Below are 15,139 nucleotides of genomic sequence, written 5' to 3' on the forward strand. Positions count from 1 at the left end.
GTATTGCAGCCTTGACGATTTTACTGTTTATGGTAAGTATTTTCATACTATACGTAATATGTTATATTTGAAAGCTATACTTGTTATACAGCGAGGAGATATCACATTTCGAAAAGGTTTTACAAACTTTATTTTCAAGCCCACTCGCCCTTGTTTTTCGCCCCTCCAGAATTTAGTGGCAGTGTTCGCGTCGATGAAGATTTATGTCAAATGCTGATATCGGAGACAACATAGAGTTCTCATTCTAATTTTATTGTACTTTACTTATGCTCTGACATCACGTGTGAAATGGGTTATAGACAAGGCGAAAAGTAGAATGCAAAACCTTTAACATCTGAATTTATATTTTCCGGTAACAAAAGCTTCCGATATATCAGACAGCCAGTAAGGATCGACTTCAGATTTCGGGGACAAAATCGATACAGTTCACCTGCGGCAAATGTTTCTCCCCTTCCAAATACTATTCTAGCACTAGTCAATTAACCCGATGGTTACTTCATCGCATACAAAGGATTAAAAGCAGGAAAATGGGTAAGGTTGAAATCCATGTGAGCAAGAGAACAAGCAGTGTGTGGTGTGAGCGCAAGAAATTTACAACCTTCTATCTTCTGATATTTGTTTGGCTTTCTAGATCTCAGACTCATTCCCACTATCATCCTTCGGTCTTCGAAAATTTATAACATATTTCCTCCCACTTGATTGACCATACATGACAATTGGATTCCCAAATCCCAATCAAACCTGCGAGAATAAGCACAGATTTTCATTATCGTTGAAAAAAACTCAGAAGAGCAGAAAACACACGCAACTGATTAGCGCACGGACAAGAAACTAATGGAAGTGAGGATGATCAGAGGACCTAACTTTATAACAGTTGAAATAAGTATTACTATTTGATATGAAATGTAAGATCCAACTCATAGATTTGCCAATTTCATTGACAATAGCAGTAGAAGTGCATAGAGTTAGTATAATGTAACAGATAAAAATCAGTAGATCTAAAAGACATGTTCAATTGACTGTAAGAACTAATAACACTAACATGGAGAAAATGAATTACTGTTTTCTAGTATTCTGAATGAGGAAAAACCACTAAATATCCAAATCATCATCAGGATCCTCATCAGAATCCGGCATCTCATCTTCTGAATCGCGAAAATATATTATTTCACCCTTGCTAGACTCGTCATTGGTGTTTGGATTCACAGTTGAAGCAGGTGCAGCCTCATATTTGCTATCCATCAGAGATTTTCGACCATCATAAATTTGTACGGGTTTACCATTTCCTGCAGGAAAAAGTCAAAAGTTTTCTTTGGAGTATCGCTTTAATGCAGATAAAAGAAAAGAAACCTTTTTTACTGATATTTAATATATGGTACAAGAACAAACCACTTATATAACCATGTTTTCATACCTTGGTGTTCAAATGGAAGTACAACCTTGGCCCTATCATTTTTCTCTTTCTCTGACAGCTGTAGATTGAATTGCACCTGTAGTGAAGAACCATTTTTAAAATAAAACAATAAACCAATGAAATAACCATTCCTCCAAAATAAATAGAATTTAGACAACTTTGTCATCAACGGGCACAATAAAACTTACTATTCAGTAGTGAACATCTGTTTATGTCCATGTATGCAACGTCTAGTTATGTCTTATGTGAAAGTTATTAGATGATTCAGTATTAGTAGTCAACCAATTGTATCATAATGGACTCAAATTGGCAATTGGAAATATCAGAATGTAATGAAACTGGAAATAAACAATTAAAAGAAATCCTTAATTCCAAATAAGGTCTTATAGACCTAGAGAGGCGAAGTTAAGACAAGGCTAAACAAGTTACCTTCGGCAAAAGGGCTTGATTGACTTGATTGATTACTCCATCTTCAGATGAAGGGGATGTGAAGCTGATGCCCGACTGCCCAACATGAATTTCTTCAAACTGAATACAAGTTTCAGGGACTCATATGACTTTCCAGCTTTCTAAATCAGGAGAAAACTCACACACACACACACAAAGAGAGAGAGAGAGAGAGATCACCATCACTCGGACACGTCCATTTCTACGTTTGCATCTGACATGAAATTTCCCTTGTGTAAAATTCTGTTCAGCTAAAGAAAGATTCTCTGAATTACCTCTGTGTCCATTTGTAAATGGGATTAATGGTTCTATGCTGGCCACCATAGAGGACATGTATTCAATAACAGCAGCGACCCTTTCTTCACAAAGATCCGCATGGAAAAACCAAAAGATGCTTGAAATTTGCTCTGCAACCATAACATAAAAGTCAATATGCAGATTCCAAAAGTTGAATGTATGCAGTGACCATATCATGGACTTCACCGAGTCTAATATGAATGATGGGCCATTTCATATTGAGACACCACATATATATTGTAGTAAATTAGAAAAGAAACCCAAATAACTATTTGTTTTACAGTTTTAGTGAAAAACACTTCGGGAGCTCAATTTGCAGAAAAGTCTATCCCTTGTCATGCTCTAATTGATTCTTAGTTGTGAAAGTCCTTTGGTGTTACAAAGTAGTTGGGTTTTTCAATACTGAGTTTGAAGTGTTTTTCTATGTTATCAAGGGCTTACACATGAAGCCCTATATACTACATCATCCAAAAAGGGTATATTAAACAGTTTTTATGGTAGCAGCTAAAGGCTTGTGGCAGAAGAGATAATGCACGAAAAAACAAATCGTAAGACTAGATCAAAGTTAAAACAATAGATTCTAAACGGAAAGAGATCAATAAGCAAGTAAAATAAATATACCACAGCAGCGAAGGTTGTTTAAAAGGCCAGAAACTGATGACAAAGTTGCATGCCTTGACATTTCATTTACCTGGAAAATTTTGAAAGCAATCCAGCAAAAAGAACATGATCAGAAAGAGAGGGAAAAACATCAAAGTAACCAGAAAGAAAAATTTCCCAAGGCGGGCAAAAACAAACATATCAACAGAAGAATTACTTTCCAATACAGACTTCCAAAAAAGTAAAGACAACTTATAGATATCAACCAGGAGCTACTATCAAGAAGGCACCAAAGTGTCCTGCCTTATCTAAATATGAGACAAAAGAGTATCGTAAAAGTACATACTTCTTGACATCGGAAGCAATTGACATTCTCCTCACTAAACTAAGGCAAAAGAAACAGTTGTGTTTAGCCATTCCAGAAAATGGCCACAACAAAAGAAGCTTGCATATTCAATAATTTTCTTGTAAAACCAATGACATACTATGTCCCATGTAAGTATTTAATCTCTATGGCTAAGGGGAGCGCATCCATCAAAATTTCAGCCGGCATATTTTTTGAAATCTGGAAGGAGGTTTCCAAGCCCCAACACAGATGGGATTCTTAGAAAGTAAGACGAGATTCTTAGAAAGTGACGAGAAATTTCTTGTGTATGGCAGTGTTTTAAACTCGATAGGACGTTTCCACACATACACACACAAAAATATTAAACTAAAGTAAAAAAATCACTGTACAGTCTTGGCACACAGCACCAGCAGGCCACTCAAATTACTAGCACTGCCCCTGAAATTTCATATATCAGATATTCACAGAATGCATACTTACCGAATCTATCGCAACACTGAAACTAACTTTCCCTTGTCCAACCAATCCTGCAAGCATAGGACCAAACAGAAATCGAAAATTACAATTGGACTAAATTATGTGAATGTTTACATGATCAAACAGTCATCTTACTGTGAAAATAAAGTTTATTCCAATGTTATGTATGTCAGTACCAATCGAACCAATAATACCTTCTCCAAGTGAAATAATTGAAGAGAGCAACGTGTCCACATCCTTCACATTCCTGCAAACACTAGCTGCTTTGTAAACTTCATGAGGGAGATTTTTCGCACTTCCACACTCCACGAGCCCTTCTCTCCATCCAAGAGGGTCCGTGTAACAATCCAAAATCTGAATCCTGTAATGCTACCTCAGTTAACTGGTCCCCCGTACATTATACACACACATGTATAAGTAAATTCTCCACTGTTTTTCTTTTCAATTTCCTCAATCAAACAGAGTAGAAGGTAAGGAAAGAGAAGAAGGTTTTCGTTACCGTTGCTGAGAGGAATTATCGAGTCCTCTCCTCTTCAACAAATTCACATAATACAACGGACTCCGAGAAAACGCGACGAGCACAAGACCTCTATAAAATCAATCAAAAAAATTATTAATCTAAAAAATACATAGGAAAATTGCAAATTTCAACCGTGAGATTGGGTCGTTCTGGGAGAGGCAAACCGACCGTGACTGAGATTTTCCGGCTGAAATGTTGGTGGAGAGCTGGGAGAGGACGTGACCAAAAACTTGGAAGCCGAGAGGTGAGACTATTGAGTCCTTGATTGTGAGAGCAGGTGCATGCTCGCCTTCCAACGCACCGTCTCGAAGGGCTCTGCAAACCCATTCCGCCATTGTTGCTGGGTACTTGAACCTTGGAGTGTTATTTGGTCATTTGGAAAGAAAACGAAGAGATTTAGTAAAACTTTAAACTACACGTCTTCAACACTCCATAGAAGCAGATGAGTTCCGATTTCGCATTTGCAGGCAAAGGTGATCAAATTTAAGCGTTGAATGATAACCGGAGCTACGGTGACTTACCGCGGCGAATCGAGCTTTGGTCCCTACCAAGTACGAATTGAGAGAGGGGAGGCGGGGCCTATGAACTTGAACAGAGAAGGGGATCGATGTTGACTGCCGCAAAGTGAAGGCGAGGTGGGCAAAGTCGAGAGGAAGCTCGCGGAGGCGAGGTGTGATGTGAGGGAGACGGCGAGGTGGTGTGTATCAGTGAGAGCACAAAGCCTCCGCCCACCCTGTGCCTACATCCTTCTTTCGACACCTCTCCGAGAGTTGGGAGTGGGCCTTGGTTTGTGGATCTGGATTTGGTTTTAGGACATTCGGCCCAAATAAAATAAACGCTTCCGCTGGGCCTTCTAAGGCACCCAGCCGTTTCCCTTCCCTTCCCTTCCCTTCTCTTCCTGCTCAAATTTCCAAACAGTCGACAGACCGGTGGCACCTGCAGGCTGCAGCGAAGCCAAATCATGGGTTATTCCTGCTGAATTTTCCACAAAGCTCAATCAGTGCAGCTTTCAGCTCAGATTTGTGATTCTCTCTCTCTCTCTCTCTCTCTCTCTCTCTCTCTCCCCTCTCCTTCTCCCTCTCTCTGCATACAAACAGGTGTAGCAGCAGCAGCAGAGAGGGATTTTGGTGTGTCTGACTCCTCTGGCTATGGAGAGTTCCCATTCCCAAGATGACCGTGAGCCAGCCCCTCCGGGCGTCGACTCCTTTCCACAATATTCCAACTCAACCCATCACTTTACTTCCCACTGCCAGACTTTCACCCCACACCCACACCAACAGCCGCAGGGTGCGTTTTGGGCTCAAGATTCTACTGCAAACTCCGCGTTGGATATCGAAAACGCTAGCCAAATTGATGTGTCATTGCATCAACAAGTACATACATATTCCTGTTTTCCTTTTTCATTTCCTTCTTTCATGTATGAATGTATGAATGAATGAATGAATGAATGTATGTATGTATGTATGTATGTATGTATCTAGGGTTTGCTTTTTTTCTTCGTGCCGTGATGTGATTATTTACTCTCTGTCTGCTTAATAGGAAATTTCTACTCAAAATGTCATACGTATTCAGAGGTTTGTATTCATTTGCTTTCACTTAATCTTCTCTTTGTAATGATTGATGGATATGAAAATAACATTAAGTTTGATGCATTTCTTTCTCAAATTTTAGAGAAGCAAGAGGCGTGAGTCTGTCTTCTAAGGATGGTTTAGACGTCTTCTCCCAACGCCTTGACCCTAATGCTCTAAAGGTTTCTAATTCTAATCTCTTTTCTTTTTCTCGTTTTGCAGTGTCAATTTTATACTAGGCTGACTAAGTTTATCATCTCCCTTTCTGAAAATTATTATAAGTTTGTGCACTCCGCTTATCAGTCCTGCTACAGGAGAATCTACTGAAGATGACCACGCAACATCGTGCTCAAATGGCTTCAAAACGTGGCAAGTCTTCCGTTCCTGGAGAAGGTTGGTAGAAAGACTCGTGCTATTATTCTTTTTTTCTCAAATCATGGCAGGTTTGGCCTCCCAGTAGAACGACTATTGTTCATTCTTTCTGCTTCCCTGTTGTTACTGTTTCCTCTTTTACTTTCCTGGCCAACATTTTGAATGTGTGTTCCTCTTAGAAGATTTTCCTTACCAAACTAAGAGTGTGTAAAGAGGAAGAAGCGACCTATTAATAAAAAGAGAAAACTTAGACATCAGTGCAACTAAATGTTATATACTTGAAGCTCCTTTGAGGAAAACATCGCAAGGCATGGACAGGGTGGGGTTGTTTCAAACGTGTCACAACTCATACGAGACTGTTCCTTCTTTTGTCAGGAAAAAGAGCATCTACATATTTATATCGATCTCAGGTTCTATTAAGTAGGATTCAAGTCCGTAGCTTCCCTTAAAAGGTAGTGTCATCTGAAAATTATGACTATGGATTGAAGCTGCTTTTTAATAAAGCAGGATTGAAATCATTGAAGCTACCCTTAATACTCTGAAAATGATGTCTTTGCACACCTGTCTAAATTCTCTTTGTACTCAGTTCCTACTGTTAGTATTTTATTTGTCCTATAATTAAAAAGAATAAAGCTTGGAAGGGTTTACAGAACTTTGTAACTTTGGATTGGCAGATTTGACTAAATGCCTCATTTCCTATACATACTGAATTTATGAGCTACTCAAATATGTATACTTGTAATAATAATTCTTGAACATTCCGTTGAATATCCTGGAAATGAGAAAAACTATTGAATTGGTGATGTTGGAGTCCGAAGATTTTATGTGATTGGATAAAAACAACTGGTCAAACTTGCAGACGCAAAGAAGAAGCATAGAAGTCAACAATTAGGAAATTGGAAGCACGCATAGACACCTTAAGCGTAGATATGTAGAAAAGCCCAACAATTTTTGGTAAAGTGCTTACCTAGGATAGTTATCATTAAACTTCCCATGAAATTACTTCAGAAAAAACATTTTTCAGTACCCTAATGGTTTCTAACGAGTTCATTGGAATATTGCTTTCCTTGTATTGCTTAGATCGGAGGGCAGCTCTTTGCTACTGTGGCCTTGTTTTTGTTTTAGGCTGTTTGTTTTTAGTTGCTTGGTTTTCTGTTCCTTGTTGTGCTGCAGTGTTTGGGCTGGTCTGCTGGACCACCCTGTCCGTTAGCCTTTTATTTCTCCTAATAAAACTTTCCCATCGAAAAGGGAAACTTAATGGAATAATATAAAGTAATGCTTGTCTGTGTGAATTTCTTTTTATAGTCTAAGTTACAGACATATAAAATATTTTAACAATCAGCAGTCTCAAATTCCTGATATTTGGAGGAAGTTTACTTTTATGAAGAAGGAGAAGAAAATTTAATTTGGATATGGGAAATGATAACCACACATCCTTTTTCTCCCCCTAGACACCCCCGTTTAATCTTGTCCACTGTTTCGGTTTGATTTATTGAATCCAATGGCTAAAAGGGGGTGTGTAGGAGAAAAAAAAAGGTGTGGTTACCATTTCCTTTTGGATATACTTTACAATTAATAAAAGAAATGCAACCTTATTACAGTGTTAAAAATAGATGTGAGCAGTTTGCCTGTCTTGAATTAAATGTCCTGTGGAAACTTCATATGTTTTGAGAGATCCAATTTATTCAGGTTAGCACAATGGGCATGAAATTGAATTGCATAAATGTATGGTATCCAGGTCATTTTTGGCCCAGTAAGCTCTTTGTGGCCTTACAAAAAGTCTTGGTGTGGTCTGAAACTAATTATAGATCAAGGGAAAAAATTTGCCCGGTGAAATATTGGCTTGACTGACAACCGCAATTTTTAGGTCTTACGAGCAATTTCTATTCATCGTTTTTAAGGTCATTTTCCATTGATATGGCCAACTACTTAAACAAAATAGCTAATTTTTCTTTTTTTTTTGTTTTGAATTATTCTAAATAATGGTTTTATTTACTGCTTTCATACTAGGTAACATAGAAATTGGTAATGGCTATGGTGTACCAGGAGGAGGTGCTTATTATGGTGCTCCAGGACCTAATGTAACTGCACCTAGTAAGACTAATTCACAATGCTCAAATACTTTCATTATTGTTTTAAGAACTGTTATTGACACTCCAAAAATCTCATTGTGCACTCCTCACAAGTGTATTTTTGTTTCTAAACAAGAAAGTTTTGGAGTGCACAGTGAGAACTTTGTAGTGCCAATAATAGCTCCCATTATTTGTCTCTTAATTTTGTATTGTAAAAATGACCAATTTACTTTTATTTATGATGCCTAGGAAATCTGGGAGTTGGAAATAGTGAGATGGATCAGAAGAATATTGAATCTGATAAAGAGTTAAAACAGAAGCCTCCGGTTAAAGAATTGTCGGAGTATCTGAAGCAAAAGTTGAGGGATAGAGGTATTCTTAAAGATGATTCAAATAATGGCAATATTGTAAGTTCTTACCTTGCAAATCATTTCCCTTTACCAAGCCTTCTACTTTATCTCTCACCTCATCTTTGAACAAGTTTTATATTGTTTTGAGAACCAAAGATCTAGTTCTGAAGCTATATTTTTCAGTCTGTTAGTGCAAGTTCAAGTTGGAGTTTCTGAAAATGCTTTTCTATAGGTGGTTGATGGGTCATCTTTATGTGAAAGAATGTGTTAGGGCTTGTATTTGTTGTGTCCTAGGTTTGTCTCTGATAAAACAATTACATGGAGTCTCAACTTTTAATTGGATTTGGACTGCTCAACTTATGAAATTGGGTCTTTGTGTTATTCTCAGTTTATCTCTTAATTTTGGGTTAACCCGTATCTTTCAATTTCAGAAGTTGGAAAGGAGCTCAGCTCAACAAATGGAATGCAGGAAATTACCTTCCGGTTGGGTGTGTATCAGTTGCAAGATATATTAGTATTTTAGTTTCATTTTTATTGGGTATATTGCACTCCATGCTGTTGGATATAAATGTTTTGCAAATACTGTATCATGGGAAATACAACTTGGTTTTGGGGAGGAGGTAATAGTTGTCTGGTAAATCATGGTGTGTTTAGTCAGATATGAAGACAGCCCACCCTCTTTGATTTCATTTTGGTTCATTCCATCAACTTCACTTTTGTTGGTCTTCTCGATATCGGGCTATTTTCTTGTGTATAAGCTCTTCTGATCACCAAATCTACACATCTGATAAAGTGGTAACTATAATGTGTTGGCAGTGGTAGAGCCCTCGAGACCCATGGATCCATGACCAGCAAATGTCTCTCAAAATTCTTTCATATTACCTTAGGTTTTAGATTAGATTATTTTATATATAACCCCACAACGATTGTTTTGAGAGGGAATTGGCATGGGAAAAACATACTTCATAGTAGTAGCAGAAATCTAGTGAGAGAAATGGAGTGTACCGAGAAAAAGAGAAGGTAGACGACAGAGAAAGAAGAAGCTGAGAAAATGAGTTCAGTATTCAAGAATGGTTAATCGGTTACATATCTGACCTTAGCCTTATATATATATATATATATATATATATATATATATATATATATATATATATATATATATAGCATAAGGTCACCTGAGCTATTTAACAATCAGGTAATTACACCAACTAACCATCAAACAAGGTAACGGACTCTTTAACAGACTATGCTGATGTGGACCATTCTGTTTATAGAAGCTGACATGCCACATTGTTGATTTGTCACTTAATAATACTCTCAACACCCTTTATTCTCTCCCCTAATAATTCAACCACATTGCACATACATCATAGGTATGTTGAAAAGAGATCAAGCATTGAAATTTAAGATGAAGATATAAAAAGTACTATTATGATGGTGAGATGTACGTATAAAACCAAAACTTTTAAATTGCATTATCATAATATAATATACTGAATTTTATTAGGCGGGCTGGCATTGTTTTTATATTTAACAAAAAACAATGACATGTTCCTTCAAGTCATCACAAAAGACTACAGCATGTAAACAAGTTACAAAATAAGATAAGGTCATTCTTGTTACCTAAAAGTTGTGCATGATATGCTAGCATACAGAGGGTTTACATATACACACGTAATAGATAGACACCATAATTAATATTTCCTCTGTTCTTTTATAAAATGTTTTCTTCTCAGAAAACATATTAGACTTCTTGTTGTATGCTTCCTTCTGCTGCTATTAGCCTATAACTTCTCGAATTACTTTCTAGGTGGAGGCAACAGATCCTGCAAGTGGTGCTTTGTATTATTATAACGAGACCACAGGCAAGACTCAATGGGAAAAGCCTGCTCAGACATCTTCTGTTACACCACTTCAGTCGCCTTTATCTCTTGCAGAATATTGGGTGGAGGCTTTGGATGAAACAACAGGTATGCCAAATATGTTCTATACATGCAGTAGTTTTTGACAAGGTACACGAACATCTCAGGGGTATCACAGAACCATTGGCATCCACTATGAATGCGTAAATAACACTTGAGTCTCCGTATATAACACTTGAGTCCCAGTAAATTACACTTTGGTTCCTATATTTTTTAGCTATTATATGATCCTTAGAGTTTTTAGTAAAAAAAGAAAAGAAGAAAAAATAGCTTTTATAAAATGAAAAATAGAAAAACAAAGACGCAGTTAAAATTTCTGAACAAAAAGGATTGGAGAAAGAAAGGTGAAGACCTATAGAAAAGAGAAATACTCTTCCATGGAACGAGAATCAGATTATTTACAAGGAGCACCAGCCAACAAATTATAACACTTTCAAGGACAAGAAAGCGGTTAATCTTTAATAAGTAGTTGGAGGATGCTCCGTTCGTGCAAGTAACAAGAAGGCAGTTACTTTATGATGGTGTTTGATCTTGGCTCTTGTGTTTGGAAATAACGGTATCACTACAGTAGATAGATTGTCTTGCCTTTTGTCTCATTAAGAAAGCTATTAATCATAAGAAAGCTATGAATCTTAATGAGACAAAATTTAATTAGCAACTCATGATGATTGCAATATTTTTCTTGTCATTTTAATTGAAAAACTTTACTATTTTCATTCACAGGTCACAAGTATTACTACAATACAAAGACACAAGTATCGCAATGGAAACACCCTGGGTCATCAGAGCAGATTGCATCCCAACATTTTGAGAGTATGGTTTCTGGAAACCCTGCTAATGTTTATTGGGATGGCCAATCAACTGAGGTACAAGCAGGAAAGGATGAGTCGTCCACACTAAAGAAATGCCTGAGTTGCGGTGGATGGGGAGTAGGACTTGTTCAGATGTGGGGCTACTGCAATCATTGTACAAGGTAAGACGAATGCTGTGTTCACTAGACATCTGAAGAAATCAAAGCCCAAAAGGGGGTTGAATTGAACTCTGTCCCACAATTCACAGCTCCCCAATGCCAACCTCCTCTTTGTTCCTCCAAAATCTTGAACCTTTTACATAATAAAGCATTACAAGAAGCTGGGGTCGCCCAACTCAACTTGGCCTCCCTAAACAGCCTTTTTTATGAACAATACACAACTACAATGTGAGACCAATAAACAACAAAAGTTTCCAACCTTCAATATCCTTTCCACCTTGTGAGACCAAGTATATATATTTATACTGAATGTACTTGACTGAAACAAAGTGTACTACTAAAAGACAACGATTTAATAAAATACGCGTTGAACATATTTTTGTGGACTTCCAATTTTCTATACCAGTATGTATTTTACATGTTTGGTACTAAAGTTTCGTATGTCGTTGTTTGACATACAATATTTTATTCTTTTAATAATTTGACACCTCTCTCTCTTCCTTAGTTGTGGTTCTCAATGTGCACAAAGTTTTCTTCATGGTTGCATTGACACCCTTTCTTCTGGAATATTTTATCACTTGCAGAGTTCTTGATCTTCCACAAAGCCAGTACATGATGACTAGTTTGGGTAATTATCAGCAGACCCAAAATCCTGTAGATACAAAGGGAGATTCAGACAGAAAGGCTCCCACGCAGAGGTACCTGTCCTTTAAGGAGATAAGGTTTCTTATGTAACTGGTCATTCTTTCAACTACTAAGTCATAAGTTTCATATAACCTGAAATGGAGTAAAGCTGTACTGAATTTTCATTGTTGTGTGTTTATATAAATGCGTGAAAGGTACTTGACCTAGAATGAAAATACAGAATGTACAAGACAGTCTCACAGTGGTGTCTTTGGATCTTATTCCCATTGAAGTATAATGAAATAATGGCATGTTTACTTCTTGTTGGACTCGTTTCCTATTGAAGGATAATGAAATAATGGCATGTTTACTTCTTTTGAAGAAGCCATGAATCGATATGAGATGTGTGCGAATAAACAACCCCTCTCTTAGTTATCTCATACTTTATTTTTTAGGTAGCCCATATCTAGCCCATATCCAAAACCAACGTGGGACGCACTTGGTTGTTATAGTGAACGCATGATATGTGACATGAATGGGAATGATACCCATTTCTTGCAAATCCATTCCTTGTATGTAAATATATCCTAAATGACATTATACAAATTGACTTTTTTGTTTGATTTTGTCATGGTACTATAGGTTTTAGTTTCTAAGTAGTGACAGCCCATTAAGCTGATACCCTAATAAGATGGAGCCACTAATGGACTTGTTTGCTTGTGCTTTTTTATGTTTCAAGATCACAAATTAAACATGGGGCTACAGCTGGAACAATTTTCTTTCTTCGTTTGTTTTGCTAGAACAGATTATGGAAACTGAGAATAAGACTTCCTCTGGAGAAGATGGAAGGCACTGAAAGCAATCAATTAGAACTTAATGGAGCGATTGATTTCAGTTTTGGTTTTATGTAGGTGTAATTGGAAACCTCCAATGGCAAAAGGAAATAGAAAGGATAGTAAGAAACGGGCTTACGATGAGGATGATGAATTGGATCCAATGGACCCCAGCGCATATTCAGATGCTCCTCGTGGTGGCTGGTAAGCTCTACAGACTTGATGAAGTATTCAGCAATCATGTTTTATTTTGTTTTCTCTGCTTGATAATTTGCAAAATTTATTTGGTGCTGTTTTTCAGGGTAGTAGGCCTCAAAGGAGTGCAGCCACGAGCAGCTGATACCACTGCCACAGTAAACTAATTACTTTACCTTGATAATTTGTCTAATTTATTTTCTTTTGATAAATCAGTAAATGTATATGAAGATTAGCTCAATGGTTTGCACAAAAAAAAGGGCAAAACGGGAAAAAAAGTTGCAGAAGTTCTTGTGGCGGTCTCTTCAACTTATTGCTAATTGTTGTGTTTAGGTTGTCTGGTGTAATCTACTAGACATAATTCCTAATCTTGTATATGGAAAACATTTCGGTAAACTTAGAAAACTCTTACAAAATTACTAAATGGGTATTGGGTACGATATTTGTGCAACATGGAGGATGCGATTCCATGGCTTTCATGTGGGAATATTGTCCCATTTTACCGAGTCATACACAAATAAATGCCTGTCATGCATTGCTTTTACCATTTGAAATCAACTCCGTTAGATAAGTTTTTCATGCTTTTATGTTTCTGGTATATTTTCAGGGTCCCCTTTTTCAACAGCGGCCTTACCCATCACCAGGTGCTGTCTTGAGAAAAAATGCTGAAATTGCTTCGCAGACCAAGAAACCAAGCTCGCAATTTGCACCTATATCCAAAAGAGGGGACGGCAGTGATGGACTTGGCGATGCTGACTGAGAATTTGATCGAGTTTGGTCTGTTTTGTGTATCACAAGAGGCGTGCTGGGTGCGTATATCATGCATTCAGTTAGTTTCTGATCAAATTTAGATATACTTGTATCTACAGCAGCAGACGAACCATTGATTTAAGAGTTGTGTATTTAGCATCTGGCTGCTGCTATACAATGGGTTTCATAACTAAACTGTGACAAGACGTTAGAGTAATGAAACCCGGCGTTGATTGCAAGGCCGGATGTTTCTTTTTTCTTGCATTTACCATTCATGGTATGTAGGCTTTCCCAATTCATTTTCAAAGGGCTTCCTCTGATCTCAATTAGTATGAAAATGTGGAGTGCTGGTGCTAGATCCTTTTATGTCTTGAGGAGGTTGAGCACGTTTTTGTGTTGGATCCTTGTACCTCTAGCTGTAAATTAACTTATTAATAGTTGTTAGTTGACTTCGTATTTCTAGTTTCCATACTTCGTAAATCATTATAAATTCATATACGTATTTTGTTCTCCAAACCTACATTGTATTAAAGCCCTAGATAAATAGGTTCTAGATTTCTTAAACCAAAAAAAACAAAAGTAAAAAGGGAAGTCATTTTCAGACGCCATTCGTCTCTTTATTTATGGTCATTAAATTGAATAAATTTAAAGGAATCAGTTGACAATTATAGCTTCCATACTTGTTCATTTGGGATCGTCTCCCTGATAAATAAAGAATAAGAGCCAAGCAAAAGATAGTGATTCAAATTAAGATTTATCAAGTACCCCATATAAAAATTAGGGAAATTTGGAAAAGTAACCAAATTTTGGATCCCATATAGAATTATAGTCACCATTTTAGATTTATGATAATTATAACCCAAAATTGATATAAAAGTACTAATATACCCTTTGATACATCTTTATAATTTTGTATCAAAATAAAAACTTAAAAAATGGACAATTAAATCCCCTTCTACTACAAGTTCAGAGACAAAAAACATATCGAAATCAGATAATGCAGAAGAGAAATGCCAAATGAAAACTGATACAAAATTTGCAATGGACAAAAAGCAGCTAATAGGTAATGATCTTCTTTTTCATGCTTGCTAGATGCCCCAAACTTGTAAAAAACAAAAATTGCTAAATGTAAACGAATCAATGTGTGTGGTGTGGGGCAATAAATATATATATATATTGACATGTTCTCCAAGTGATCTTAGCCATGAGTGTTCATGGCTTCCCAAACCATGCTCTTCGGGACTGGATTCAACAAAAGACCATTTTTGAACGAGAATAAATAAATTTTTCTTATCACACACAAATCAAACCGAAAAAAATCCTTTTGTTCTCACAGTCTATTTTTTTCTTTGGAACCCAAAAAAAGAACTCGGTAAGACATT

General features: G+C 36.9%; 2 protein-coding genes across 4 annotated transcripts; one reads left to right on the top strand and one right to left on the bottom strand.

The window, feature by feature from the left end:
* Nucleotides 1–312: 312 nt before the first annotated feature.
* Nucleotides 313–4,862, bottom strand: LOC103449907 (elongator complex protein 5). Of its 3 annotated transcripts, none has more exons than XR_531446.4 (11): nt 4,623–4,847; nt 4,270–4,455; nt 4,081–4,170; nt 3,776–3,942; nt 3,585–3,631; nt 2,780–2,849; nt 2,042–2,268; nt 1,844–1,942; nt 1,415–1,490; nt 1,043–1,286; nt 313–741 (listed from the first exon to the last, which is right to left on the bottom strand). XR_531446.4 is itself a non-coding variant. In XM_008389233.4 (11 exons), exons 2-10 carry the CDS (start codon nt 4,434–4,436, stop codon nt 1,093–1,095), a joined length of 1,137 nt encoding a protein of 378 aa, XP_008387455.1. In that variant the 5' UTR covers nt 4,437–4,455; nt 4,623–4,862; the 3' UTR covers nt 313–741; nt 1,061–1,092. The 3 variants fall into 3 exon arrangements, 2 of the variants coding, with proteins under 2 accessions (XP_008387455.1, XP_070665453.1); XM_008389233.4 differs by having other exon boundaries at nt 1,061–1,286; nt 4,623–4,862; XM_070809352.1 differs by having other exon boundaries at nt 1,061–1,286; nt 4,270–4,827.
* Nucleotides 4,863–4,953: 91 nt separating this feature from the next.
* LOC103449912 (uncharacterized) lies at nt 4,954–14,213 on the top strand. The gene is made up of 13 exons (XM_029098580.2): nt 4,954–5,474; nt 5,641–5,675; nt 5,773–5,851; nt 5,984–6,062; nt 8,052–8,135; nt 8,363–8,520; nt 8,895–8,951; nt 10,274–10,433; nt 11,109–11,358; nt 11,940–12,053; nt 12,891–13,016; nt 13,114–13,165; nt 13,615–14,213. Exons 1-13 carry the CDS (start codon nt 5,250–5,252, stop codon nt 13,765–13,767), a joined length of 1,572 nt encoding a protein of 523 aa, XP_028954413.1. The 5' UTR covers nt 4,954–5,249; the 3' UTR covers nt 13,768–14,213.
* Nucleotides 14,214–15,139: the final 926 nt, after the last annotated feature.

Source organism: Malus domestica, chromosome 12 (genome assembly GCF_042453785.1).
Source record: "Malus domestica chromosome 12, GDT2T_hap1".
NCBI classification, from domain to species: domain Eukaryota; kingdom Viridiplantae; phylum Streptophyta; class Magnoliopsida; order Rosales; family Rosaceae; genus Malus; species Malus domestica.